The sequence below is a fragment of the Equus caballus genome, chromosome 19 (genome assembly GCF_041296265.1).
Source record: "Equus caballus isolate H_3958 breed thoroughbred chromosome 19, TB-T2T, whole genome shotgun sequence".
NCBI lineage: Eukaryota > Metazoa > Chordata > Mammalia > Perissodactyla > Equidae > Equus > Equus caballus.
The window spans coordinates 42,827,187-42,853,402 of record NC_091702.1 but is presented as its reverse complement, the minus strand read 5'-3'; the positions used below and the strand labels follow the sequence as shown (position 1 = coordinate 42,853,402).

The window sequence follows — 26,216 nt, the reverse complement described above, 5'->3', positions numbered from 1 at the left end:
CCTGCCCTCCTCCCACCCTCTCCCTGCCCCCCTGAGACACCGGAATGGGGACATGGGAGTGGCAAAAGGCTGTTTTTGTGATTTTCTTCTCTCTGAGTCCTCACCTCCCTAAATATACCAAACATGTTGATTTTATGAGCAAATCCGGTCTGGCATACTCCAGTGTGGTGTTTTTAAACCAACCAGGGCACATGAACGATATAAAGGGTGCTTTGATGACACGCAGCTGACACTGCCACACCGCAGGGGCCCTCTCTGAGCAGAGGTGTTTATCCCCAGCTCCCCCGGCCACAGGTCCAGGCCTCTCCCCTGACTCCACTCCAGCGCCAGCCCCGCCTGGCTCACCGGAAGGCCCCGCTGTAGTCGTAGTATCTCTCCAGGGGGCTCTTGTCACATACCCCCTCCCCAGCGGCATCGCCGCGGCAGAGGCGGCAGAGGGACTCCGAGTAACTGGTCTCTCCTGCCCCGGGGACACAGCTGCTCCCAAAATAGTCGCTGACAGCTGTGGGAAGGAGGCAGACAGAGGTCAGTCAGGTGCACAGCATCAGACCCCTGTCCCCTAAAGTGCTCAGGCCACTCAGGCTGGAGTCAGGAGGGTGGGCTCCCCAGGGACCTGGCTGGACCCTTCAGGCTTCAGTCTGAGCAAAACTGGGGAACTGGATCCGATCAGTGATTTTCAAACTGGGGCCACAAAAGTGTGGGTGTCGGGAGTGACTGTTATTTAAAAATGGCTCAAGGGAATAAGACATTTGCCCCCAAATGGCCACATAGGACACTATCACTTAGATACTGTTCTCATTGAGGGTTTCATTTCAAAGTTGGTTATGTGTAATCAATGAAAGTGGGGAAAGAAATAAATTATTACTTAAGTATAATTAATTTGATACACAACATTTCTCAAAAACACAGGGAGGGGCTGGAAGCAGCGGAGAAGGAGGCCTCGTCGGTGAAGATGGTGGAATCTGCATGGTTTTGGGGCCCCTGCCAGCACCGGGGCACCATGTCCACCCTCTTGGCAAATATTTGTCCTGTGCTGAGGATGCCCTAGGGCCACGCAGGACAAGCAACACGCCAGCTCTGCACTGAGCCAGTCACATCCTGCTCATCACCCAGCAGAGTGAGCTCTTCCAGGGTAAGCTCCTTTCCTTAGTCTTCTTTTTGCATCCTCCCAGGGGAGTAGATGTTTAAGACATGTGCCAAGAGACTGATAAACCAGCCACCCCTGGCCACCATGGGAGACGACGAGGCTTCCAGGTTCTTGTGGTTTGTGCTGGTTTACACAGTGGTGGGGGCTACATGGGGGCAGTGTATACACGTGTACGTATGCAAGTACGTGTGTATGCACGTGTGGGTAGCACGCATGTATGTATTGTGTGGGTCTGTGCATCATGCATGGGTGTGCCCATGTATGTTTGCACATGTGCATGCATGCATGTGGGTTTGTGCATGAGAGTGCATGCGTGCATATGTGTGCCCACGGAGAAGTACAGAAGTGGAACTCATAAAAACAACAGCTCCCTGCAGCGAGCACACATCCTGTGCCACACAGTGTGCGAAGACGGTGTGTGAATTATCTCGGTACTCCCAACCACATGGCACTGCAGTAAGTGTCAGTTTTCCCATTTTACAGATAAGGAAACTGAAGTCCAATGTGTAGAGGAATCTATCTGAGGGTAGGTCATCCTGAGCCAGGGTTTAAACCCACAACTATTTGACAGCAAAGTCTGGGCTTTAAAAGATCATTGTGCTCTCCTGCGGGCTCCCCAATTCCCAGAGGCATGGGTCACCTGTGGAGCAAACCAGGACCAGGGACTGGGGACACTCCAAACTCTATTCAAGGGATGGTGTGATCCCAGGAGGGCAGCTTGAGAATGTGGTTGTCATGTGTCAGGGGCCAACTTGTTCCTGTATTGTACCCACTACAGAGAGATTGACACAGCTTGGTGGCCAGTAGATGACAGGAAAAGAAGCCCACAGCATGAGGAGCAGGCTCTGGCCCAGGAATGAGGGCCCAGGGCTCTCAGCCAGGCCCCCTCAGGGCTTCACTGCACTCCCCTCGTGGGTTTTACTCTCAGCAGCCCTCTCAGCTCGCTCTCACCTCCCTTCCTGGAGCACGACCAGGACAGCCCTATTCTCACTACCAATGGGTCAACAGCAGGTCTCTGATAAGCCACTTGTGAGCTTTCTGGGTGTAAGTCGGCAGCTTATTTGGGTCCTGAAAAAATGGTTTCTGACCCTGTAAAGTTGGGGACATATTCTGGAAATAGCGACCTACACCATGTCTACCCCAGGTGAGAACCGCTCCTGGGGAGTCCCCGCCTCCCCACTGTGGGTTGGGCCCTGTGCTTGGCTGTGTCTGCGACACGGTGATGAGTAAGTGAGAGTCAAGTGCCCTGGAGGGGCCAATCAACCAGAAACTTAAATGATGGCGATACCAGGCTGGCCAGCACGAGATCCGGGAGGGGGTGACACCACTCTAGGTGTCCGGGAAGGCCTGGAGCAGGAGGGGCTGGGCTGCTTCTTAAAGGACGTGCAGATGAAGGCGAGCTGGAGGGGGCTATCCCATGAGGGGACGAGCAGAGGCCAGGGGAGCGGAAGCCCAGAGCCCTTGCAGAAGGAGCCCCCGCCTGGCCCGGGGCCCTCACCTTTGAGCACATCGCAGCCCATCACCGAGAGGCGGCCGCTGTCCACCAGGTAGCCTATGGGCACGTTCCAGCCCACCGTCCGGTTGATGCCCGTGTGGCAGGACTTCACGCCTTTCAGGCTGTTGATGGTCACGTGGGAGCTCCTCTTGACCACAGCTACGGCATAATAGGAAGTACCAACCTCTGGAAGGAGGAGGGAGAGAGGAGTGAGGATGGCAAGGGGGAAGCCACGAGAGAGGCTGGGACCCTGCCTGGGAAGGCTGTGGGAGAAGGAGATGTGTGAGTGTGTGTACACGTACCTGTGCACGGAGGCATGTGTATGTGTGTGCATGGAAGTACACGCAAATGTGTGCATGGTGTTCTAGTTACTAGGAGAGCAGGTGGGCGCAATCCACGTGTCTTATCACAAGACGCCCCCCCAGCCTCCTGTGGTAGATGTTCCATTGAGATATGAATTCATTAGTTATTCCCCCACTTTCCTTTCCAAGCCAGCTGGTACTTAGCTGGGTCTGCATTCGCACAGGGCAGGGGACTCTGTAGCCAGACAGGAGGCAGAAGTAGCCTGCAAGTCTTTTGTTTTCCAACAGTCTGGGCACTTAGGAGACCTCAGAGGGTTCGAGGGAATGTATCATGGGTATGGTTACGGGAAGGGAAGAGGAGTGGTTGGGAGGAGCAGGGGGACCAGGGTAGGCACTTCCCTCAGATTAGGAAAAGCGATTTGCTGGTGTTGAGAGCAGGGGGAGAGAGAGAAAGAAAGAGAGAAAGAGAGAGAGAGAGGCACAAGCAATGTGGTCCCAAACCACTCAAGACCCTGAATGGGGTGCATGTGGGTAGGCGGGGGTCTACGGACTTGCAAAAGATTCCCCTGGGCCAAATATGGCCAGGAAGGAGCCATTAGGACAAGACAGGGGTGACTCATTTATGGGGACTGATGAGAAGAGGGCAGCCCATCACACACATGCACGTGAGCACACACACACGTGACTGCCCAGTGGTGGTGAGATGCCCATGACCAGGGTGAAGCTGAGTTCTAGAAAGCAAAGCCAGTGTTATTTTGTGCACACCTGAGTCTGGCCCCTGCCAACCTAAGTGGTCTCGTCTGGTCCCACCCTCTGACTCACCCACTGTCCCTTTCTTCCTACTTGAACACACCAAGCTCTTTCCCACCTGGAACCCTTGTCAGGGCTCAACTTCAACGTCACCTCCACAGAGGAACACCCCGTCTGCTCAACTTCACTAGGTCTCCCACACCCCATATTCTCTCCCCCATGGCCTTGACTTTCTGCGCAGGCCCCCAGAGTGGTTTGCATTTGTTGTTTGTGTTTGTTTGTTTGCTCTCTGACTCCTGCTCTTCGAGGGCTCTCTTGCTCACTGCTCATGGCCACAGTGTAGCAGGGGCTCAATAAATGTGCTGAATGAATTAAAGAGGAGGAGCTGGGTTTGGGCCCCAGAGGCAGGGCTGCTTCTGGCCTTTAAGGGGAAAGCCTCAGTGGTTTGCAGGGTTGGACTATGTCCCGTGTCATCTGACAGTCATCCATTCAACAAGAAACCAGGCAAGACCCCATCGCGGGTACCAGGCCCCCCAGGGTTTACAAAGATGAGGAGCGGGCCCTCCTCAGGGGACTTGCCGTGGTCAGTGAAAACAAGACAGAAAAGCATCAGGACCTCAGCAGAGAGAGTCAGTGCTCCGGGAGGCAGGAAGGAGAGGCCCTTTGCAGGGCTGGCAGGGCTCAGGGGAGCTCCTTGGAGGTGACAACTGAGCTGGGCTGTGACAGACACTAGGCACCGGACAGGTAGAGGCGGTGGGGGAGGTGCAGAGGGCAGGTGAGCCCGAGGCAGGTCTGAGGTGAGCTGCAGGGACCAGGGCAAAGGGACTCACATTTCCGAGCACACACCGGGTGTCAGGTGTGCACTCCCCGGCTCAATTAATCCGTGTGACAAAGCAGGGATCACTCTCCCCCTTCAACAGTCAAGGGAGTGGAGGTTGTCCAAGGTCACAGAAGATCACAGGGAGAGGCAGAGCCAGGGCTCTTTCTCGGTCTCTTGGGCTCTGCAGCTCCTAGCCCCTGCCCCTTGCCCAGCCTCTCCCCACTCTGCCTCTGACAGAGAGCCACGGGCGACAGCTGGACATTACTGACGCCCCATTACCCCAGACGATCACAGCCAGCACCAGCCCCGCACGGGCAGCCCCTCAGTCAAGAGCTTGTGGGTGAAAGTTAGTGGGGCTACAGCACTCTTCACAGAAGAACAGACTCGGGCCAGCCCCCTGGGTGTCTGGCACCCCCGGTCTCGTGGGGGAGGTCAAGGGAGACTTAGGGGGGCCTCTGAGGGCTTCTCTGGCCAGGACTCCAGGACTCTGGGGATGGGGCTACTGACCAGCTCGGCGGGGGCAGTGTTGGGCCGGGTCCAGCAAGGACACGCTGTGGACCCACCTCCTCTCTCCCCCCACCCCTCCTCCCACTAGACCGTCTGACCTTGATCATACACTTCGCCCACCACGGGCTTCAAGCCATGCTCCTTCCCCGCCTCGTAAATGGCTCCTCCGTCCAGAGTGATGGCGTCAGCCTCCTGGGCCTGCTGGGAACATGTGGGTCAGCCCAGCCGGCCTCCGGGGCCCACTCAGTGAGGAGCTCAGGCACACCCACCAGTCTGCTGAGGGCCCCCTTGAGAGTCCTGGAGGCCACACTGTCCCCTTGAGCCTGGAGCCCTGTCCTGGCTCAGCCTTGCAGCGCCCTCCCCCAGTGGGGCCTAGGGGGTCTCCCCTTGACCAGGCCCAAGGTGACAGCTCTCCTGGGCCAAGGGCTCACCTTGTTTTTCTAATTATGTTATTTAAAAAATATTATTTGGGGCTGGCCCCGTGGCGGAGTGGTTAAGTTTGCGCGCTGCACTTCGGCAGCCCAGGGTTTCATCAGTTCGGATCCTGGGCGTGGATATGGCACTGCTCATCAGGCCAAATTGAGGCAGCATCCCACGTGCCACAAACAGAAGGACCCATAACTAAAATATACAACTATGTACTGGGCGGATTTGGGGAGAAAAAGCAGAAAAAAAAAAGATTGGCAACAGTTGTTAGCTCAGTTACCCATCTTTACAAAAAAAATATTAATTGTATGGGACTTACAATAGAAATACGTAATAAAAAATCAGATAGTACCAAACGGTATGTAGTGACAAGTGAGGCTCCCTCACTTTCTTGTTTCTCAGTCCCCTGCCTCCACTGCTAACCTGTTTCTCAGGTTTTCTAAGATGCAGACTGAGTCCCATAGATGCCGCCTTCAATTTTTTCCCTTTTATTTTAAAACACAAATGGCGGTATACGATCAGCGTGTCACGGGGTCCCAATGTGACTGGTTTCCACCCTCACAGCGGACCCTGACCCAAGCCCTGGCCCACGTGGGACTGTGACTGGACTGGCTTTGGAGGCCTATCAGTGGCTGATGTGCAAGGAAAACCCAGGTCCCCCTGTGCCTGCCCGAGGCCTCCCTCCACACCTCGTCCTGCCTCTGAGTATCGTCAGTGTCCGTTCAGCAGATGTCCTGCCCCTCACAAGTGCTTCCCCACTCCCCCACCCAGGACAGCTGGCCCCTGCTCCTCCTACCCTGGAAACCACACAAGCGCAGTTCTGGAAAACTCCACACAAGAGTGAGTACCCACCACGGGCCACTGAGGGGTCTGCTGTCTGGGCTCCCCTTGGTGGGTGGGTACTGTCCTCACTGTAGCAGGGGCCTTGTGGAAGGACACCTTTCCCCACTGGTGCCCATCTGAGCAGGGCCTCCCGAGGCCTCCCAGCGCCTGGCCCGGGCCCTGGCAGGAAACAAGCTGGCCCTGTTGCTGGGGAAACGCAGGAGATCCTATTGCCCGCCCGGGCAGGAGGGCGTGGGGGCCGTTCCCAGTGAATGAGGCCGTTGTGCGCTCCCTCCTGAGTCAGAGCCCTCTCGTCTGGGCGGTGGTGGTGGCAGAGTGGAAGGGAGAGGACTCACCGTGATGAGCTGGACGCAGTGGTCGGCTGAGGCGCCCTGGACACAGAGCAGGGCGGGCTGGATCCCGGCGTCCTGGAAGGCCTTGCTCATGTCGCTGCATTTCTGCTGCTCCGGGTCCGAGGTGGTGCACCACCGCACCTCCATCCCGCCGAGCGCTGGGGGCAGGGGACAGTGAGGCCTGGCTCCCTGGGCATCCCCAGCCCCGGCCCCACTGTGGAGGGTGGCTCCCGCAGCTCTGTGGGACCCCCTCAGCAAGTATAGCCAGTCCTCTGCAACAGCCCTGCCCTCCCACTGGGAGGCACTGAGGCACAAAGAGGTGTCACAGATGCGAAGGGGCTGGGCTCACCGGCAAAGCTGTGTGTGGGGCCATGCGGGTCCCTGTGCTCGGGGCAGGTGGGCGGCTCTGAGGCTGGCCTTTTACAGAGGTGGAGGGGTGGGGGGGTGGGTATCCCAGGTAGCAGTGTGGCTACCCCCACCCCTCCCTGCATGTCTGGAGCACAGCCTGGTGGGTGGAAGGAGCCCTGACTGCGCCGTCTGGGCCAGCTCCGTGACTAGGCAACTTCTGTGCCTCTTTGGGTCTCTATGTCCTCCAACAAGAGGGCGCTGGACTGGGTTCTCTCACTCAGCAGTGTCCCCGGGCTCTTCTCATGAACTGGGACATGAGACCAGGAAGTGGTTGTGGCTGTCCTTGAGGAGCCTTGCGCCCTCTTGGAGCATCTGTGATTACCCCCATTGCAAACCCACCCTCAGTGGGCACAGCGCCAGACCCCTGCCAAGGGGAGACTGAGGAGTCAGCAGGTTGAGTTCAAGTTCCTGCTCCTTCAGCTGGTGACTTCAGGCAACTTGTGTGACCTCTCTGAGCCTGTTTCATCATCTGAGAAAGCAGATGAGAAAACCCACCTTCTGTGTTGTAAGTAAACCTATGTAGAGAGCCAGGACATGGGTCCTCAGGTAACTTCTGCTTATGCCCCTCCTCTTAGTGGGGACCCTGTTGGGTCCTCAGATCTGATCAGGTCAGAGTCCTAGAGAGTTCCTGGCCTGGGGGCCCAGCAGAAGTGGCACCGGAGTTCCCTGAGGTTGATGCCTCTGCAGACCTGAGCTCCTTCACCAGTCACCTTGCCCAGCCAGGATCGCCACAGAGGCCTGTGCTCGTGGGACACGCACGGCTTTGGGTCCAGTTCCTGTCCTCCAAGGGACTAGGTCACCCTCTTACGGCGACCTGTGCTTCCCATCCCCACCCCAAGGGTCAAGACTGCCGGTTCCTCCACCGTCTCCTTTCCGCCACCCTCTGTCTCCCCAACCACTGACGGCACCCTGGAATGTGGGACTGCCACCCTTCTCCAGCGCTCCCAGAATGCACCCTGGTAGGCCGGGCAACTGCAGAGTTTGGACCGGAGTGACGGGCCCATTTTCTACTGATGAGGTCAGAGCGGCGACAAGAACCCACCCTTCCAGCACCTTGGCCCGCGATCCCTGCGAGCAGCTCCCGGAGAACCCGCCTCACGGTCTTGGGCCCTGACTCCCTTGGAAGGGGGTCGGTGCGGACGCCAGGAGACCCGGTCTGCGCCTCCCCATCCATCCCTGCATCATGCTGGGAGCCCTGGAGCGTCTCCCGGGTGGGATCTCGTGCCTCATCTCCTCCCATCCCTCCGAATCTTCTCCCGCCTCCCTCCCCGCGGGGCCTCGGCAGAGGTAGAGCCGCTCCGGCCCCCAAATCCTCCTGGGCTTCCACGCCCGTCAAGAGGTTCACCCTCTCGGACCTCCTCCTGTACTCCAGGGCTCTCCCCTCCATGCCTCTGCCCAAGCCTTTCCTTGGCCCGTCAAAAGGTCCGCTTTTTCAAGGCCCAGCTCAATGCCGCTTCCTCCAAGAAGCCCTCCAGACATCCCAGTCTGCCCGGGTCAGTGCTGGTTCTCTCCGCTGTCCTCACCCGCGCCTCGCCCCTTTCCACACCTCCCCTCTTTCCCGGGAGACGCGGGTTCAGACCACACTTCCCAGCCCCCGGGACTCTGCTGGGGGTCTGGAAAGCCCCAGGACCCCCGCCCCGGCTCCTGCTCCCACGGCCGGGCGGCGGGGCCTCACCAGTGTGCAGAGCCAGGAGGAGCCACAGAGGCACGCTTGTGCCCTGCATGGCGCCGTCTAGATGGCAGGGGCCGGGCTGGATCCAGGTCTGGTCCAAGAGGTTCAGCAGCAGCTGGGCTTTTCTCCCTCCTTCCTCTCTGGCCCTGACCCGCAGCTACTTAAGCGCGGCCTGGGCGTGCCTTGGGGGTGTCCACGCCCCTAGGGCGCCCCCGCCCACCCGGGACTGGACACTTGGGTTTACCAGACCGGCCTTGGCCTTCTCTCTGGCGCCCCCTGCTGGAGCCTCGGCCGGCGTCCCTAGACGCTCTCCCCTCGACAATCTGCCCCGCTTCCCAGAGCATCCTCCGCTCCTCTTGTCTTAGAAAGGCCCTATATATCATGTCCCCTGGAGAGGGAAAAGGTCAGAGTTGGAAGGAAGAAGAGGTCAGAATCCCAGAGTTTGAGCCGGGGGGAAGCTCTGAGGCCGCTGAATTCATTCACCAGCCTCTCTTCAAGCACATATTGCGCAAAGGGCCTGGGGATACAGAGAAGAGCCCAGGTAGAACGGTCCTGGTGGGGAGGAGCCGGCAGTGAGGGATCTCACAGTCTAGACCACTGCCTTTCCTGGGGCCCAGAGAGGGGAAGTGACTTGCCCCGGGTCTCACATTTAATCAGTGACAGAGCGGGAACTAGAACCCAGGTCCCCAGCAGAGCCTGGCTCGTTCTGTCACGCTTTGGAAGATGGGAAGAAGACCAAAGAGGGAAAGGAGGAGGAAGCAGAAAAGGACAAAGAGGGAGATGAGAGGAGGGAGGAATGAAGAAGGGGAGAGAGGAAAGGTTTGGTTGTCTGTTTTTCTAGGCCCGTGGTTCTCCAAGGGTGGTCCCCAGACCAGCAGCATCAGCATCCCCTGGGAGCTTGTTAGCTATGCAGATTCTCAGGCACACCTCTGACCCACTGAGTCACAAACTCCAGGGGTAAGGCCAATAATCTGGTTTTGATTCTGGTGCACAGCAGGGTTTGAGAACAACGGTTCCAGAGGGACCAGAGCTGCAGTTCTCCGCGTGTGGTGGGGACGTGGGGGCTGGGCTGCGGAAACCGTTACTCAGTCATCTGCTCCATATTTGTCCTCACCGTTTGTCGTCATCCCCTCAGGAGTACCCAGGAATGAGATGCTCCCTGTCTTGGGTAGAGGACATGTGTAATAAGAACACTGAGTGAGAGAGAAGGGACGTCTCGGGCTGAGTCCTCGAGCCTGCTCAGCTCCCTGGTGGAGGGAGCCCTGGCTCCTCGGCTCAGGCCGTAAAGCTGTTGCTTATCACACACTGTGTTACCTGTGCTGTCCTTCAGGAGACCTGAGCTCTACTCCTTTGTTATCACGGTGTGACCTTAGGCAAGTTCCTTCTCCTCTCTGGGCTTCAGTTTCCCTATATGTATAAGGCAAGTTATGATGGCTCTGGTGTACCATTCTTCCTCCTCCAATAGCTGTCTGCTCTGGAGAATCCGAGGGGCATGTGTGGTGGAAGCTGTTTTTCCACCCTTAGCTGGATCCATTAGGAGGAAGGGCACTTCTTTTTTTCCTTTTTTTTTTTTTTAGGAAGGTTAGCCCTGAGCTAACATCTGCTGCCAATCCTCCTCTTTTTGTTGAGGAAGACTGGCCCTGAGCTAACATCCATGCCCATCTTCCTCTACTTTATATGTGGGATGCCTACCACAGCATGGCTTGCCAAGCAGTGCCATGTCCGCACCTGGGATCCGAACCGGCGAACCCCAGCCCCCGAAGCGGAACATGCGCACTTAACCACTGTGCCACCGGGCTTGCCCGGGGCACCTCTTTCTAATTCACACACACGGACTAGCAGGTGGCCCTGGCAGAGGGGCTATGGCCTGTCCTATGAGAATGGAATAAATAGAAGTGTGCTTAGCAAGCCTCACCCTCCTGACCATGAGGTTCAAGGCTCATTTTGTCACACTCCAGGAGCAACTGGAAGGTATTGGCAGGATGTATTCATTAAGTCATTCCTTTAGCAAAACTCCCGGTGACACTGATAAGGTGTCAGACAGCTACAACCAAAGAGCTTGGGTGAGTTCTTTCACAATGAGGTCCTTTTCCTGTCTCGGGAGTCTCTCCTCCGCTGTGACTCATCAGTGAGCTTGCTGTCTCTGGGCTCCAGGGGCTTCTACATCAGGCCCTCTTGCCCGGCCTTAGCATAGGCGTAACTTTGTACCGATACCTGTGTGTAATGGGGAACCCTGTCTCGGCTTGAGCCTGGATCCTGGATTTCTGGGTGCAGACACACTTGCGTGCATCAGAGGAATGGGCAGGATGCAACGACGGAATAATGAGCCAGTAATTTAACCCTCTATAAGTTGGTCTCCATTCTGGACTCATATTGAGGTTAGGGGGAGAGGATAAAAACTACAAGAAGTGACATCACTAACACTTCTGTAAGATGTTGGGGCCTAAGTGACACTGCTTTGGGACCCCTTGACCCCATTCCATAATATGAAATGCAAAGAGCTTTTCTCCACTCCGCCAAAGACTCAGCTCTGGCTCTCCAAGGATTCAGGGCGCCCCCAGCATGGAGCTTGCCTGTCAGAGAACTAGGGAACAGCAGCAGATGCCATGGGGTGGAACACACTAAAGACAGCCTCTGGGGACTCAGAAAGAAGAGGGCGCCTTTGACAGGGGGCGGAGAACCCATATTGGCAGGTGGGGGCTAATGAGCCAGCAAAACGTGGATGAATAATTCTTTTACCCAGAATCTTAGGAAAATACCTATTTTTTCATTTCAACAAATCATAATTTATACTTTTCTATTTCTATGGGCTGGTAACGTCTTTGATTAACTAAGAACAAGTGCAAACAATTTTTATTCCGGGGGACACTTGGAAGGGCTGGTATACAAAGAGAAAATTAGGAATGGTGAACATTTGCAGCAGAAAATGTGTCAGCAGAGGATTTTACACCCCCGACTCCTGACAACATTCACAGCGTATTTATTGACTGGTTAATACATCTGAATTTGTATGTTGAGATCAAGAGTAGCCATGGAGAGCAAGTTTTGTGAATAAAAGCTTTTCCTCTTTAAAAGTATTTTCCCTATGCAGCTGAACCCAGGGGAAGGCTGCTCGTTTGGGCCACGTGATAATCGGTGTGTCAGCCTCTCAAAGCCCGAAGCTGCGCTGGTTCTTCTCTGGACTCCTGACAAGGTCTTAACATGGAGGATGATTTCTATTGAACGATTAAGTTTTAGGATGTTATTAGCTATCGTTAAAGTATCTCATGCTGCTGACCGGGAAGGACTGAGAAGAGCTGCAGAATTTGGGGACCAGGAGGTCCCCAGACAGCTGTGTCTGAGCTGTCGCAGTGGCATGGCAGGGGCTGAGGCCTGGCCAGGAGGCTGAGCCCCACGAGGGCAGGGGCGGCACCTTGTCTACTGCCATTCCCAATGTCTGGCATTGTGTCTGGAATACAGTAGGCACTCAATAAGTGCTATTATTTATTATAAAAGAAGGGAAAAGTGGACAGGGTGTCTCTTTCCAGGTATTTGGCTGAGGAAGTTAGAGGGGAGGGCTTGTTCTCAGGGGATTGGAGTCAAGGGCAATTTCTATAGGACAGGAGACATTTGATCATTTGGTCAGAGCACAAGCAGCCCATGGAGGAAGGAGATGAAAGCTACAGGGAAAGGGGAATTGAGGAAGATGTGAGGACTAAGATCAGGAGGCAAAGCAGAGAGGGTAAGCTCGAAAGGAAAAGGGACAATGCTTCTCCCCTGGAGATGGGAAAGAAGACCACCGGAGGCCCCACCTGGGTCAAACCCGCAGTCACGTGTCAGTCTCCCAGCCAGAGCTCCATCTATTTTAATTATCACACACGAAAGTTTTCTTCCCTGAAAATTTTCCTTGCAGTCCAGATTTTAAAATGTAGGAGAGGATTAAAGGGCTCCGAGATTAACTCTGGAGACACAGCTTTAAAGCCATTAATCAATGTATTTCATTGAATGTAAGATTTAATCAGAGCGGAAACCAGATGAAAAGAGGTAAGGAGTAAAAAAGCAAAGTCAGGAGTCCTATATTTGGCTCTGCCACTAAGACTTTCAGAGAAATTATTCATACCTCAGCTACTTCCAAGGAGGGTTCCAGATGCTTATAATGAAAACATACGTGCAAGAAAGATAAAATAGAATCAAAAAGAGAAAAATCACAAAGTATGTTCAAGAAGGGAGATTATTATACCGGGAACCAGAAGGGAAAGGACTATAATTAAAGAAAAAATTTTGACTGATTTAGAGATTTATAGTCAGACCTTTTCATCCACTCCCATCCCCTCCTCCATCCCCCCAGCTCTGCCAATTTGCAAATGAAGGCACTGCCAACACTTACGCAAGGCTGTTTTCAGCCCATTACAAGCCACAGCGGTGAAGCCTGCCGTGCTGCACAGGCTCTGAAGCCGGGGAGCAGTGTGCTCTCATCACCTGCCATGGGTACCTCCCTGGGACAGAGGAATACAAAAAGGCCACCCAACCTGAGTCAGATCACACACCTAGAGGGGTAGACGCAGCCCAGGGAGCACATGCTCAGTGTTAAGGGGACACACATAAGTACCACAGGAATTCAGGCATGGAGGGCTGTAACTCGGAGGGTTCTGCAGGAGGGATTTAGCGTAGGCACTGAAGAAAGGTGGGCTCTGCTCACGGGGCTTGGGTGGGGAGGCCACACAATTAGCAAGGCAGGAATTTGCATGACCAACAGCCACAGGACAAGCCCTGCAGAGGGCGTGTGAATGAGAGGTGCGATTGGGGAGGGGGTGGGGGGTAGACAATGAGCACATGCTTTGCTCCAGAACTATATGACACAGTGCGGGTCAGTGTGGATATAGGACCCATGCAGGTCAGAGAGCAGAGGAGAAGCACAATTCAAGCTGCATTCCAGGGCAAGTCATCTGCTGGATGGCTGGAGCAGCAAAGTAGAAGCTGGGAGATGACCCAAGGGGCCACTGCAAAAATCCAAGCCTGTTTTAAGGGGGTGGGGGCGGGTTAAGGACCTGGATCGGAATGACGACAGTGGAAACGACAGCAAGAAAAACATGAAGAAATAGTAGTATTTGGTGACTGGATATTTAGGGAAGAGAAACGTCAAGAAGCACTAAGGTTAAAACTTGGGTGATGTATATCTATTAGCCACAGGTAGAAAAATAGTTAAAAGGTTACTAAAGCTTGTTGCCAGTAAGGGTAAGTGAGGAACGTCAGATAAACTAGATCTGAACCAAGCAGCGAACTGTCAGAGAAAGAAAGGGATCTATCATCGATAGAGGTCTTTTCTAGACATAACACCACAGGGAAGTAGATATTTTTGATCAAACGACTCTCACAAGATTTAGGAAACGTTTTTGTACGGATTCACAGGGTGGAACATATGGGACTTTCATCTTGTCTTTAGTCCTCCCATCTGCGAGGTAAACGAACCTAATTTTAGACATCCTACAGAAAGATTACATCACCCCTTCTAATCTTTTCTTCCATTAGGAAACTCTATCTTGTTTCACATGCTAATTGTTTTGTGAGCTTCTATATAGTTAAAAAAAATCATCCTATTCTAGTTAAAAACTGTCCAAATGAAATTGGTCATTAACAATTGATTAGCGGAAATAGGGATGAATAGATGCTCTAAACAAGTAGTTTATTCCTACTTTGGGTAAACACCCGTAGTTCCTAAGATTAGTCTAGAGCCTATTTAAAGGAGTGACCTAACCTTTTTTGAAAACACACACGTGAGAAAACAAGTCATACTGTGCTAAGCGTGGAAAGGCCGACAAGGCAGTGTGCTGTCTGCATGCGAAAGGGTCAAGTGTCAGACCAGTCGGGGGCCAGCTGTGGTTCAAGGATTTCCTGTTTGCTGCACTAGAATTAGATTTCTGTTAATCACATAATATTAGTAAATTTAAGATGTGGAGAGGTTACCACCTAAAGAAAATTGGCAGGTAATAATTTTAAAAAACAAACTATAAGCCTTTGGTGTTCAACAAACTAGAGTTTCTCAAAAGATTAGGGCTGTCTCCATGGACGGTTTTCTAAATCGTAGGGTTATTAGATAATCTCACGTTTCACAAATGGCTGTTATCACTTGTTGCTCAGATTGTTTTGTTCTCATTTACTACTATCCTAACTAGACTACACTTTCCCCTAGGACACCAGCAATGAGAATCTGCCACTAGTCACTGGCACGTCCAGATATTGGATCATCCAAGCGTCATTCTTGGGTATTTGAAATTCTAAAAACTCTGAATTGCTTATTCTTGCAGTCTCCTACTTCAGGCACAAATTTGTTCTGTAACCAGGCTCTTGGGATCTATTATTCCGCATTTAAGATGAAAGGCTCCTGTGCAACTGCCAAAATGTGTGGATGCTCACAGCAGAGATGGAGGTAGGGTGGGGGATGGCCCATCATGGCTGTCAGATCAGAAACCCATTTCTGCTGCTTCTCCTTGTTCCTACAGGCCTGGAGTTGCAAACAAGTACAGAAATATAGTGGGAAAACTGGAAATAATCCAAAAGTCCTTCAACCAGTGAATGAATAAATGAACTGTGACACATTCACAAAATGAAATACTACTTGGCAATGAAAAGTAAACTGCTGATACATGCAGCAACATGGATGAATCTTGGATACATTTTGCTAAGAACCCACATCCCAAGTGCTACATCAGATAGGATTCCATTTAAATGACATTCTGGGAAAGGCAAAACTATAGGCACTGACAAGAGATTAGTGGTCATCAGAAGTCGGGGGTGGCAGGAGGTATTGACTACATAGGGACAAGCACAAGAGGAATGTTTGAGACAATGGAACTGTTCTGTATGTTCAATTGTGGGAGTGGTTACACAACTCTATGCATGTGTCAAAACTCATAGAATTGTACACCATAAAGAGAACTTTACTATACATAAAAATATATATATAAGTTAGTTAGGATAGTGGCTTCTCTTGGAGTAGGAATAGTGACTAGAAGGTAGCTGTGGGGGGCACCTGGGATGCTGGTCGTGTTCTGCTTTTTGAGCTTTATGCTAGTTATTACATGGGCGATGTTGGTTTGTAAAAATTCACTGAGGTATATATACACTGACAATATTAATACATTTTATATGTGTATATTATACTTTATTTTCTGAGGAAGGTTAGCCCTGAGCTAACATCTGTGCCCATCTTCCTCTACTTTATATGTGGGACGCCTGCCACAGCATGGCTTGGTAAGCGGTGTTAGGGTTTGAACTGGCGAACCCTGGGCCACTGAAGTGGTGTGTGCAAACTTCACTGGTACACCACCAGGCCGCCCCCTGTTATACTTTAATAAAAACAAAGAAACCTGGTGGGAGGGAATTCTAGCGTTCACTGTCCTCTTGTCTTCCTCCCCTAATTCTTCCTATATCTGTTTAGTTTAAATAGAAACCACTAGAAAAACCATAGTGTGAAACTCTCCCTGGTCAGGGTGGTACCTGTTGCTAAGCCTCAAACAATAATACCAGGTTACCTGACCACCAAGTTCACAATGCTGTCTAGGAGACCAGGATTTTTTTTGCCAGCTCTCAGTAACTATATCTGGGGGTGGAATGGAGAAAGAGCTGGTAGTGGAAAGACGAGAAAGCAGTCAATGAGTAAGCAGTGACTACAGTCATGCATCCCTTAACGACGGACACGTGTTCTGAGAAATGCGTCCTTAGGCAATTTCATCGTCATGTGAGCACCACAGAGTGTACTTAAACAAACCCGGATAGTATAGCCTACCGCACACTTAGACTATATGGTACTAATCTTGCGAGACCACCATGGTATATGCAGTCTATCATTGACTGAAACATCAGTTATGCAGCACATGACTGTCTTCTATTCTTAGTCAAATTGAATGAAAGAATATATTTCTTATCCGGGCAATTTAAGTAGTTCTTTTTAGGCCTGTTTCTAGACTCTCAATGTCCTGGAGAATTGCTAAGGACTGTTGGGTCTAGTACCATGCAGAGATGTGAGAATGGCTTATAAAATCTTGAAGTCTTCCAGTTCCATGTTTAAGGTTGAGTTAGGACAGGTCAAAGTCACACCATCTCCGACAAAGCGTAAGTGTCCTTAGAAGAAGAGATGAGTAAACATGATTATAGGGACCGAAATGTAAATAATTTAACTAAAACTCTGTCAAAGAAAATTTCTCTATAGATAACGAAGAATGGTGGACCATATTCTTCCATCTTCTGCTACCAACCGTAACACACTTAAGAGCGAAGGGAAGAACAGGTATTGAGTCATGTTATCCAACGCTGTGACTGGTGTTTGGTACACACTATTTTATTTAACCCTTATAACAATCCTGCAAAGTAGTCATTCAAATTCCATTTAAAATATGTCAAAATGAAGGCTCAGGTTAATCTATACAAGGGGAGTTGGAACAATTCCAGGCTTCTAATTCCAAAGGAACAGGGAATTAACTTTCAGAGTATGCTATGTGCTCACTCCCTTTATCTGTAATCTTATTGGTTCTCAAAATATCTCCATTTTACAGACAAGTGAACAGAAAGAGGGAGGACAGCTGCCCAAGGTTAGCTACAGAACCAGGAAGAGGCAGAGCTGGCATTCAAATTGAGCTCTGATCCCACAGCCCACAGTCTCCACATTACGGTCTTCTGCTGCCAAGGCCAGGGAGAGCTATCCTGTGCAGTTCTGGAGGGAGACACACGGCATCTTCAACACTGGACTGAAACACCAGACAATCTAAAACTTGAGTCAGAAAAGTGATGATCCTCATGCTTTCCCGACACACACACCTCAACACAATCTCTTAAATTTACTTATTTACTTTCTTTTAATCAGTAATTCAAACCTCCAGGGTCTGAATAACCCAATAAATTGAGCTCACAGCATGGGAGGAAAAGAAACTGTTATGGTAGAAAGACCACCGTTCCAGGAGCCGGGAGGGAAAGGCTCTACCCCTCGCCCTGCGCCTGATTCGCAGTGTCACTGGCTCACGCACAGGGATCTCCAGGATTGTTTCACCACATGTAAACTGGGAGTATTCAAGGCAGAGAATCTTGGAGGCTAACTGTTCACTCTCATACTTTAGAAAACAAATTTTCTTATTAGTGAAGGCCCCAAGTTGCCGTCTTTGGAGTTTACAGACTATGGAGTGGCTGAGCAGGTACTGGTAAGCAGAGTGTACTCCGCCGCAGTGGGCTCTGCGAGCTGGCTTCCCTCGTTCTTTGAGGAGCCCCAGGCAGATCCAGAACAGGAAAGCAAACAGAAATGTGGAGTTACATTTCAGAGGTTTTTATTTTATTTTATTTTTTTTTTTTTTAAGATTTTATTTTTTTTTCCTTTTTCTCCCCAAAGCCCCTCGGCACATAGTTGTACATTCTTCGTTGTGGGTCCTTCTAGTTGTGGTATGTGGGACGCTGCCTCAGCGTGGTTTGATGAGCAGTGCCATGTCCACGCCCAGGATTCGAACTGACGAAACACTGGTCCGCCTGCAGCGGAGCGCGAGAACTTAACCACTCGGCCACGGGGCCAGCCCCACAGAGGTTTTTATTTTTTGCCAACTTAAGGATATTAAGAAGCATATTAAAAAATATGGACTATTTCATAAACCATTTGAAATGGTAATATCCCCTGTGTATTACAATAGTAGGCTTTTTCTAATGAATACGGGTTTATTTTTGGTTCTAGAGAAGTTCTTTGTACATCACTGTGGCAGTGCTATGCTGACTTGTTTCCTAGAAACAGTCCTTTCAGTTGTGATGGGAATGACTTGTTCTATGGGTCTGTCCTTACTTATTGTGTGACTCTGGGCAAGGAGCTTTATCTAAGTCTTTCTTTATCTGTAAAGGGGAACTAAAATAACCTAAGTCACAGTGCCGTACATACCAGGGGCTGAAAACGAGGCAGCACAGAGATTAGGAAGAACTGGGCAGAGACTCGGATACAAGCACCGAGTGCTGCCTCTTACCAACTAAGTCGTCCTGGACGGGTGAATTCACTGAAGCCTTACAGTGGGGCTAGGAACTCTTACCTTCTTTTCTTAAAATTAAATGATAATATACTAAAGTAGCTGTTGCATAGTAGCACTAAGCAATTAGTACTTTTATTAATAATTCTATACAATCTAGAAAGCTGCACAAAAGTATTTTCTTACCAAAAAAAGCACTTAACAAGGACATCCAGAAAGCAAGATAACATACAACTTAACACATAAATGGCATCATTTTATAATCTCTTGATATGTTACATGTGATCAGGAAATACTTCAAAATGGCTTACACTGGGTCTTGCTGTAAGGTGATTTCTGGGGCTCTTGAGATCATTTCACAATACTTTTCTTCTAGTATGTTTACGTTTGGTAACAACCTACTATATTTGGTGTTAACAGCTATAGTATATATTTCAATGTGTTAACATACTCAGTTCTAAAACCTACAGAAGAAATTTTGATTAGGCTGCCTAAAGGCTCTTGAATTCAGTTTCTAAATTACATGATGCTGCAAATTGTTCCAAGAAGACATTAGCTTGTAAAATAATTTTCTCTTTCAGAATTCAAGACACATTTAACATATGGATTTTACAATAAAGTTTATTAGCTGTTCTCCTCTTTCTCATAAATGGAATGGATAATGTTGATAATTTTTTACAAACCAGTACTCATTTGTTTAAGAAACTGTAATGAGGAGGTTGTCAAAAACACATATTTAATAAACAACTCCAAAAAAGCAATGGGAAGCCAAACAATATTATTAATATAAAAGACCAGAGAAATTGATTTCTGAAATCGTATCTACCTTTCACTAAAATTTCTTAAAATTGCTCACCATAAAGATCTGTGCAACTCTAGCGCAGAGCAGCTACGAGAGATGAAGAGGTGTGCCGTCTGGGGGAAAACACCCACACACACGAGGCTTTTGCCTGTTTGCCTATTAATGAAAGGAGAACTGGAAGGAGGCAGAGGACCAGATCCAAACCCAATGACAAGAATAAGAGTAACAACAACAAAAAAAACCAGGAGCCATTTGAAAACTTTTGTAGAAAAGAGGAGAACACGCCCATACTTTTACTTGTAATCTAATTTCCCTAAAGGTTTCTTTCCACAACCATCATACCCCTGGTTCTCAGTTCACATGATTAAGGAAGATAAAGTCTAATCAATTAATACTTAATTTAAAAAAACCAAACAAAAAGAGTAGGTGGCAAAAGAAAAAATATATTTTAAATATATATATATGTTTGTGTGTGTGCAACTATGTAAAGAAAATAATTCCCATAGTTACAGAGTTTAAAGAAAGTTTTATATATATTTATATATATATATTTTATTATAACAAAATAGGCAGTTATTGTGGGTAAAATATTCATTAAAATCTGACCCCTAAGAATACATTTAGAGTTTTATTAGGAATTGGACTCCTTTTCCATTGCCATAATGATTATTACGTCACCACTGTAATGTCCGTCTTGTCTGTACTATGTCTATGAAATATTCTCAACCTTACACGTAAAAGGTGAGCTCCCCTAGCACCTAAACATGGCCTCAATTCAGAAAATGTGATGATCATTATGTATCAACAACTTTTGGAAGACACTATAAATAGTGTTGCACAAGTAGATTAAAAACATTTAAACATTGCTATTCCTAGCAAATGTATCAGAAAAAAAAACACTCAAACAATAAAAGACTTTAAGAACTCTTATGAAAAATGAATATCCCTTGTGAAATTATGAAAGTTAACCCAGACATTAATTTTGAAATTAAAAAACATATATTTCCTTATATATTCCTATAATGAAATATTTGCTTTGATAACAGAAGTCAATTGAGAAAGGACTTGAAAGCTAATACATTGGCCAAACCATGCTATTAAAGTTAAGCGTGCATTGTTGCTCAAAGTTTACTAAATCACTGATTAAAACCACTGTTCTTTCATTTATACTGAAATTTGAAAAGAATGTATATAAAGCTTTTCTGAAAATCTCTTAAAGTTACTTTCCCTTAAACATTAAGGAATTCTACCACAATTTCCCCATCTCCCCAAATCCTTAATAGCTGGTCAGGCCATTCCATCTTCAGTTCTGAAAAATGGCCACGAACCAACAGTGATAGAAAATAATACAGATGCTACAACTGGAAGGAGACACTAGATGTCAAAAGTAAGTGTAGCTGCAGACCATGATGAGTGGGATATGGTGCAACACGGGAGGAGTACCGAAGACAGACTCCAGAAGGAAAGGGCAAAGAAGAGTCAAAGAAAATAAGACGGTGGAAAAGAGAAACAGAAACATCAGTCCTCATAACTTTTCTTTTGCTGGAACCCAGATGTAAGGACCAGACTGCTCTTCTATGATCTGCTTCACTTGGTTGTAAATGTCTTCCAGCGTATCTCCCTGTACAATAGCTGTAATGATGGAAACAAAATCAGAAATCTCCATTAATCATCTATCTTCACCACTACAATTATTGGTGAAATAGCATAAGCGAAATCTTAGAAACAGTTACTCATCCAGAAGAGACACCATTTACATATTGTTTGCTTAGTAAAAACTGCTCATTTCATTAATTTTCTTATTTGAAAAATATAAACATTTTTATTTTAAAAATTGATCAAAAAGTAGGACTTGGTGATTTTTACTTTGTGTATTGGGGAAATACACACTAAAGTATTTAGAGGCAAACAAAAGGGCATCTGTCTGCAACTTACTCTTAAATGTTTCAGAAAAAAATCATAAATGTGGTAAAATGTTAACATCTGGGGAACATGGCTGAAGAGTGTATGAGACTTGCCAGTACCATTCCTGTGATTTTTCTGTAAGTCTGAAATTATTTAAAAAAAAAGAAAAAAGAAAAAAAGCATAGGGGTTACCCTACCACGATACTCATGGTACTCAGTGTGAACACCAAGTATAAGCTGATCATTATTTCAAACAAACAAATGACAATAACAAAAACTTGTCCAAATGTATCAAAGGAATAATTTAAAGGACAAAATGAATGAGACAAGATTGTTTGGGAATTGCTGCCCACTCTTTCCTTTTTAAACAAATAATATTTTAAAATGGGTCAAAATTTACAAAGGATAAGAGAAAAGTCAGTTTCATGGAAGAAATCTGGTCTGACTCTATTTTTCTCCCATCAGGTATGAATTATTCCTATACATGCTGTCCTAATCAACAATTTAAGAGACAACAAATTTTAGGATTCCCCATCACCCTGCCTAGCTTAAATGAATTATTCTGAAAATGACAGGACTAATTACTACTAATCACTACTGGTAGATGTGGGCATAGTTCAAAATCCATTTCAATGCATCAGTTCATATTGTTCCAAAGCAAAATTCTACCATTAAGGGCACTGCCACACATGATGCCAACCTGTGAAATGTTCAGTAAATTCTTGCTCCAGTTTCATGGCTCTCTCAAACGTCTTTCTGGCCTGTTCTTCTGTTAGACGCTTATTCATTTCCCTGGACAAATACATTTAGACATTGGTAATTACTACACTACGATACTTTTTGAAAAAAGATGACAAAGGAGAGAAGACACACAAAAAAAATCACGAAAAGTTGAGCTCTGTTGAAAATACGTCATTAAAAACAAGATTCAGTCACTAAATATATAGCTTTATACCTCGGAATGACAGAAGGGTTTCAACACAATTTTGCATTGGCTCAACGCAGCCAAAAAAACTACGCATGAATTTGACAGTTTTGACTTTGATGAAAGTTTCATATTAAACTATGACATGCAGATCTACCTATTAATTTATAGACAATAAAGGGGACACATGAAATTATTAAACAACACTGAGATGGCAATCAGCAAAATACAGTCTGGGGAAAACTCTGCAGAAGAAGAGAGATGGAGGAAGAAGCTATAGATTAAAAGACTTAATTGTCATGAACAGACCTTATTTGGAACTTGATTCAAACAAACAAATAAAAAAAAACATAAACAAAACTAACGAAACAATCAGGAAAATAATTATCTGATGATATAAAAAGATTTTTGCTCTAAGTATGATGACACAGTAATGTTTTTAAAGAAGGAATTCTTATCTGTAAAATATATACTGAAATGGATGACATGATATAATATCTTGGATTTGTTTCAAAATAACCTGGAGTGGAAGGGTAAGGAGGTGGGGGATGGATGAAACAAGATTGGTCACAGCTGTTGATTACTGTTCTTGCTGATGATGGGTATATGGGAGTTTGTTCCCAACTTAAGAGGGAAAGTTTTCAATACTTCACCATTAAATACGACGTTTGCTTTGATATTTGATAGATGACATTCATCAGATTAAGGAAAGTCCCTTCTATTCACAGTTTACAAAATGCTTTTGTCATGAATGGATGCTAATTTTATTGAATGCTTTTTTTGCATTTATTAAAATGACCATATGCTTTTATTCTTAAAATCTGTTAATGAGGTACACTACACTGATTTTTAAAAGTTAATTAAAAACTGTGGTAAAATGTACATAACACAAAAGTTACCACTTTAACCTCTTCTAAGTGTATAGTCCAGTGGCATTAGTAACTTCACATTGTGCAACCACCACCACTATCCATCCCTACAGTTCTTTTCATGTCGTTAAACCAAAACTCCATACCTATAAAACATGTCTCCCATTCTTGCCTCCCCTCAATCCCTGGCAACCACCATTATACTTTGTCTCTATGATTCTGACTACTCTAAGCACCTCACGTAAGTGGAATCCTAAGTATTTGCCTTTTTGTGGCTGGCTTGTTTTTTTTTTTTAAAGATTTTATTTTTCCTTCTCCTCAAAGACCCCCAGTACCTAGTTGTATATTTTAGTTGTGGGTCCTCCTATTTGTGGCATGTGGGATGCTGCCTCAGCATGGTTTGATGAGCTGTGCTAGGTCCTCGCCCAGGATCTGAACTGGTAAAACCCTGGGCCACTGAAGCAGAGCGCACAAACTTAACCTCTCAGCCACGGGGCTGGCCCCTGCGGCTGGCTTTTCACTTAGCATAATGTCTGCAAAGTTCGTCCATGTTGTAACATATTGCAGAATTTCCTTCCTTTGTATGTATAGACCACATTTTGCTTATCCATTCATCCACTGATGGACACTTGGGTTTCTTCTATGTTTTAGCTCTTGTGAATAATGCCACTATGAGAACATGCGTGTCTTTTCAAGACCCTGCTTCCAATTCTTTTGGGTATATACCCAGAAGTGGAATTGCTGGATCATACGGTAGTTCTATTTTTAACTTATTGAGGAATCACCATATTATTTTCACAGTGGCAGTACCATTTTACATTCCCACCAACAATGCATGAGAGTTCCAATTTTTCCACATCCTCACCAGCACTTGTTTTCTGGTTTTTTTTTTTTTTTGATAGTAACCTTTCTAATGTGTCTGAGGTGGTTGTCTCATTGTAATTTTGATTTGCATCTCCCTAATGATTAGTGATGTTGAACATCTTTTTATGTGCTTGTTGCCCATTTGTATATCTTCTTTGGAGAAATGTCTATTCAAGTCCTTTGCCCATTATGAATCAAGTTGCTTGGTTTTTTGTTAAATTTTAGGAGTTTTCTATACATTAATCCCTTATCACATAGATAATTTGCAAATATTTTCTCCCATTTTGTGGGTTTCCTTTTTACTTTGCAGATAGTATCTTTTGTTTTTTTTTTTTTTTTTGAGGAAGATTAGCCCTGAGCTAACTACTGCCAGTCCTCCTCTTTTTGCTGAGGAAGCCTGGCTCTGAGCTAACATCCGTGCCCATCTTCCTCTAGTTTATACGTGGGACGCCTACCACAGCATGGCTGCCAAGCAGTGCCATGTCCGCACCCGGGATCCGAACCAGCGAACCCCGGGCCGCCGAGAAGCGGAATGTGCGAACTTAACCGCTGCGCCACCGGGCCGGCCCCCTGCGGATAGTATCTTTTGATGCACAAATTTAAAAAAAATTTTAGGAAGTCCAATTTGTCTTTTTTTCTTTTGTTACCTGTGCCTTTGGTGTCATATCCCAGAAATCATGGTCAAATGCAAAGTTGTGAAGCTTTTGTGCTATGCCCTCTCCTAAGAGCTTTATTGTTTTAGGTTTTACATTTAGGTCCTTGATCCATTATGTGTTAATTTTTGTATATGGTGTTAAGTAAGGGTCCACCTTCATTCTTTTGCACATGGATATCCAGTTTTGCCAGCATCAGTTGTTGAAAAGACTGTCCTTTACCCCATTGAATAGTCCTGCATCCTTGTCAAAAATCAACTGACCATTTATGTGAGGATTTATTTCTGAGCTCTCTAATTCTACTCCATTGGTCTGTATATCCGTCTTTATGCCAGTATCACACTGTTTTGATTACTGTAGGTTGGTAGTAAACTTCGAAATCAGAAAGCGTGTGTCTTCCAGTTCTTTTGTTCTTTTTAAAGATTATTTTGGCTGTTTGGGGTCTCCTGAGATTCCATACAAATTTTAGTATGGGTTTTTCTATTTCTGCAAAAAATGTTACTGGGATTTTGACAGGGATTGCACTGAACCTGTATATCACTTTGGGTAGTACTGACATTTTAACAATATTAAGTATTTTAATCCATGAACATGGGAGGTGTTTCCATTTAATTATATTGTCTTTAATTTCTTTCAGCACTATTTTCTAGTTTTCAGCATGCAAATCTTTCACCTCCTTGGTTAATTCCTAAGTATTTTATTCCTTCTGATGCAGTAAGTGAAACTGTTTTTATAATTTCCTTTTCAGATTGTTCACTGTCCATATATAGAAATGCAACTGTTTTCTTTGTGTTGACTTCGTGTGCTGCTACTTTGAAGAACTTATTAGTTCTGATAGTTCTTATATGGAGTCTTTAGAATTTTCTACAGATAAGATCGTATCATCTGCAAACAGTCGTAATTTTATGTCTTCCTTTCCAATTTTGGATGTCTTTTTTTTCCTTGCCTAACTCCTCTGGCTAGAACTTCCAGTACTATGTTGAATAGAACTGGTGAAAGCGGCATCCTTGCCTTGTTCCTCATCTCAGAGGAAAAGCTTTGTGTTTCATCAACAAGTATGAAATTTGCTGTGGATTTTTCATACATGGCTTTTATCAGGTTGAGGTAGTTTCCTTCTACTCCAATTTTGTTGCGTGTTTTTATCATGAAAGTGTGTTGGATATTGTCAAGTGCTTTTTCTGCATCAGTTGAGATGATTGTGTGTTTATTCCCCTTCACTTGTTGATGTTGTGTATTATATTGATCGATTTTCTTAAGTCAAACTGTCCTTGCATTCCAGGAACAAATCCCACTTAGTCATGGTGTATAATCCTCTTAATATGTTGGTGAACTCTATTTGCTAGTATTTTGTTGAGGATTTTTGCATCAATGTTCATAAGGGATAGTGGTCTGCAGTCTTCTTTTCTTGTGATATGTCTGTATGACTTTTGTATCAGGACAATGCTGGCCTCTTAGAATGAGTTGGGAAGTGTTTCTTCCTCTTCAAAGTTTGAGAAGAATTGACATTAATTCTTTTAATGTTTGGTAA

At 47.0% G+C, this 26,216-nt stretch overlaps 2 protein-coding genes across 29 annotated transcripts in view; both read right to left on the bottom strand.

Annotated features, from left to right (window-relative positions):
• MELTF (melanotransferrin) overlaps positions 1 to 8,924 on the bottom strand; it is a 28,238-nt gene extending 19,314 nt beyond the window's left edge. Inside the window, exons 1-5 of one of the 2 annotated variants that reach the window (XM_005601898.3) lie at positions 8,706 to 8,924; positions 6,626 to 6,780; positions 5,120 to 5,219; positions 2,646 to 2,828; positions 346 to 502 (exon numbers count right to left, since the gene is read on the bottom strand). In XM_005601898.3, coding sequence (XP_005601955.3) covers positions 346 to 502; positions 2,646 to 2,828; positions 5,120 to 5,219; positions 6,626 to 6,780; positions 8,706 to 8,754 — 644 coding nt within the window. In that variant the 5' untranslated portion in view covers positions 8,755 to 8,924. Of the gene's footprint in view, positions 1 to 345; positions 503 to 2,645; positions 2,829 to 5,119; positions 5,223 to 6,625; positions 6,781 to 8,705 lie in introns of both variants that reach the window. The other variant, XM_070242723.1, reaches the window with a different exon arrangement.
• A 10,349-nt stretch (positions 8,925 to 19,273) lies between these two features.
• DLG1 (discs large MAGUK scaffold protein 1) overlaps positions 19,274 to 26,216 on the bottom strand; it is a 255,373-nt gene continuing 248,430 nt past the window's right edge. For all 27 annotated transcript variants that reach the window (XM_023623539.2, XM_070243488.1, XM_023623543.2 and 24 more), the window contains 2 exons: positions 22,078 to 22,169; positions 19,274 to 21,104 (listed from right to left, as the gene is read on the bottom strand). In XM_023623539.2, coding sequence (XP_023479307.2) covers positions 20,998 to 21,104; positions 22,078 to 22,169 — 199 coding nt within the window. In that variant the 3' untranslated portion in view covers positions 19,274 to 20,997. The remainder of the gene's footprint in view (positions 21,105 to 22,077; positions 22,170 to 26,216) is intronic.